Source organism: Petaurus breviceps, unplaced genomic scaffold (assembly GCF_028583685.1).
Source record: "Petaurus breviceps papuanus isolate PSGF00001 unplaced genomic scaffold, PetGlider_PUasm1.0 90762, whole genome shotgun sequence".
NCBI lineage: Eukaryota > Metazoa > Chordata > Mammalia > Diprotodontia > Petauridae > Petaurus > Petaurus breviceps.
This window is the reverse complement of record NW_027187339.1, coordinates 4,984,619-4,987,165: the sequence shown is the minus strand read 5'-3', so window position 1 is coordinate 4,987,165 and position 2,547 is coordinate 4,984,619. Positions and strand designations below refer to the sequence as shown.

Below are 2,547 nucleotides of genomic sequence, written 5' to 3'. Positions count from 1 at the left end.
CCCCCCCCCCCCCCCCCCGCCCCCCCCCCCCCCCCCCCCCCCCCCGCACCGTTGGGTGGGGGCCCCCAGCGCCCGGCCGCAGCAGCAGCAGCAATAGCAATATGGCTGTTGATGGGTGTTTGGGGTGGCGCTGGCGGCGGGAGGAGCTCCCCGGAGCCCCTGCGCCTCCTGCCCATTGCTAGTTATGGCAAATGGTGGCGGCGGCGGCGGCGGCGGCGGCGGCGGAGGCGGCAGCAGTCTTAGAATGAGTAGCAATATCCACGCGAACCATCTCAGCCTAGACGCGTCCTCCTCCTCCTCTTCTTCCTCTTCCTCCTCCTCCTCGTCCTCTTCCTCGGTCCACGAGCCCAAGATGGATGCGCTTATCATCCCGGTGACCATGGAGGTGCCGTGCGACAGCCGGGGCCAGCGCATGTGGTGGGCTTTCCTGGCCTCCTCCATGGTGACTTTTTTCGGGGGCCTTTTCATCATCCTGCTCTGGCGGACACTCAAGTACCTGTGGACCGTCTGCTGCCACTGCGGGGGCAAGAGCAAGGTAACGCGCCCCCCTGACCCACAACCCGCCGGCTCTGGAGAAACCCCCCGGTCCGAGTCGCCCTGCCCCTGCCCACTCTCCCCTGCCCAGGTCTTCTCCCTTCCCTCCTTCATCTGCTCTTCTCTCTCCAGCACCTGCTTCCCTTTACCTCTCGCTTCCCTCCTCTTCTCTTCTCTTCCTCTACCTTCTCTCGTCCTTTGCTCTTCTTTTTCACCCCTTTGCCTTATACCCTCTTCTTTAGCTTTTCCTCAGTTCTCTTCCATCCCCCCTTCTGTTTTTTCTCTTCTTTTCCTTCCTCCTTTCTCCTCTCCCATCCCTCTTCCTCCACCTTTCCATCTCCTATTCCTTCCTCTCCACCTCTGTATCCCCCTTCTGCCCACTTCGCGTTGGGGGCTCCTGGGCTTTTGCGGGGTAGAATTTAGAGTGTGGCTGTGTTGCTGCTTCTGTGCTCCTTGCCTTCGGCGTGCGCTCTCCAGGACTCAGAAATCCCCTCACCCCCCAGTGCGGCGGGTTTGGGCTGCCTGTGGGAAGAGGACTGCTCTCACCGTGCACTTGTTTATTGTAGGGTCACCCGCGGCAGCCGCGGTAATCCCCTCTCTCCTGGGCTTTCCCCAGAGTACCCTCTCTCCTGGGCTTTCCCCTGGCAGGCTTGGGGGAGAGCGCTCCTCGATTCGCCACGGTTGGGTAGAGAGAGTCGCATGCCAGCACCCGCGAAAGGAAGGGAAGAAGCATGTTTGACGTACAGTGCTTGTTAAGATAGGGTCTTTGGTAACAGGAAAAAAGACACAAGAGGAGGCTTTGAAAATTGCTTGGAAAAATGAGATCCGAACGGTCTGGCAGAAAGGGAATATCCACCTTTGGGGCGAGAGAGGTGGTTTGAAGGAAGAACATGATCCCAGACAGCTGAGTCCTGAGAGGCAGCGTGAGGCTTAAGGTGGTGCTGGTGGTGGGGGTACCACACCACTCACTGCGATTGTTTACCGGTGTCTCGGTTGTCGCAAGGAAAAGGGGAAAAGGGGGACAACCTCACCAGTTGCTGGGGCTTACGGTGTCTTGCGGGGGGTGGGGCTGTGAGGGAAGGTGTTGCAATGTCAGATCCTCAGTCTAATTAGTCACCTGTTTCCACTATCTACCCCTATCCCTAGTATACTTTATTAATGGTCCCCCAGCTAGCTAATTCTTCTGCCACCCTTTACTCCTGGAGAGGGTCCCTAACTCTCTGCTGCCCCATCACTGCCTGAGGTCAAGAACTTGGGAGCCTGGGAAGGTCAGGGTTGGTTGTGAGAGTCCACCAAGGCCGGCAGCAGCGGTCAGCACGAAGAGCTTTCTTCTTGTCGTTTTTTTTAGGATGACACCTGCAATAATGTGGGATTGTTATTCCTAGCACAGGAACACCCGCCGATACGCGCTCGCACACACACACACACACACACACACACACACACCACACCACACACCTTGCGATGTATGGTTGCTAGGCTGCATGCTTGCCTGGCCTGTCTCCATGCTGCATTCCTTGGCCTCTTCCCCCCCCCCCCCATGACACCCACTGGTGCTGGAGGGATGGTGACAGTTTTTGAAAGGAAACTGCTGGAGAAAAAAAAAATTGAATAAAAAAGGTATCTGGGATGGGGTGGGGGAGATCCAGACGGTTGTTTGGGTATTCCCCTTATTGGGAGGAAGGAAAAAGCAAGTCTTACATCAGAAATCCTAGGATATTGGGGGGGGGTGTAAGGAGTCCTCAAAGGCATCACAAAGACACAAGTCTCTGCTCCCAATCTCCACAGCTCCTGCAGCAAAGTTAATCCAAGCAGCTTCTAAACTTCTTCATAGACAGCAACAACTTGTGGCAGCTGGAGCTGTTTCTGAATAGGGAATGTTGGGGTTTTCTACAGTGAGCTCCCAAGAAAGGTGGTGAAATTCTCTCTCTCTCCCCCTCTCTCCTCCCTCCTCTCTCTCTCTCTCTCTCTCTCTCTCTCTCTCTCTCTCTCTCTCTCTCTCTCTCTCTCTCT

At 56.4% G+C, this 2,547-nt stretch overlaps 1 protein-coding gene across 8 annotated transcripts in view; it reads left to right on the top strand.

Annotated features, from left to right (window-relative positions):
• Positions 1–83: 83 nt before the first annotated feature.
• Positions 84–2,547, top strand: part of KCNMA1 (potassium calcium-activated channel subfamily M alpha 1) — a 917,791-nt gene continuing 915,327 nt past the window's right edge. For all 8 annotated transcript variants that reach the window (XM_069068323.1, XM_069068322.1, XM_069068316.1 and 5 more), the window contains exon 1: positions 84–535. In XM_069068323.1, the coding sequence (XP_068924424.1) occupies positions 185–535 (351 nt within the window). In that variant the 5' untranslated portion in view covers positions 84–184. The remainder of the gene's footprint in view (positions 536–2,547) is intronic.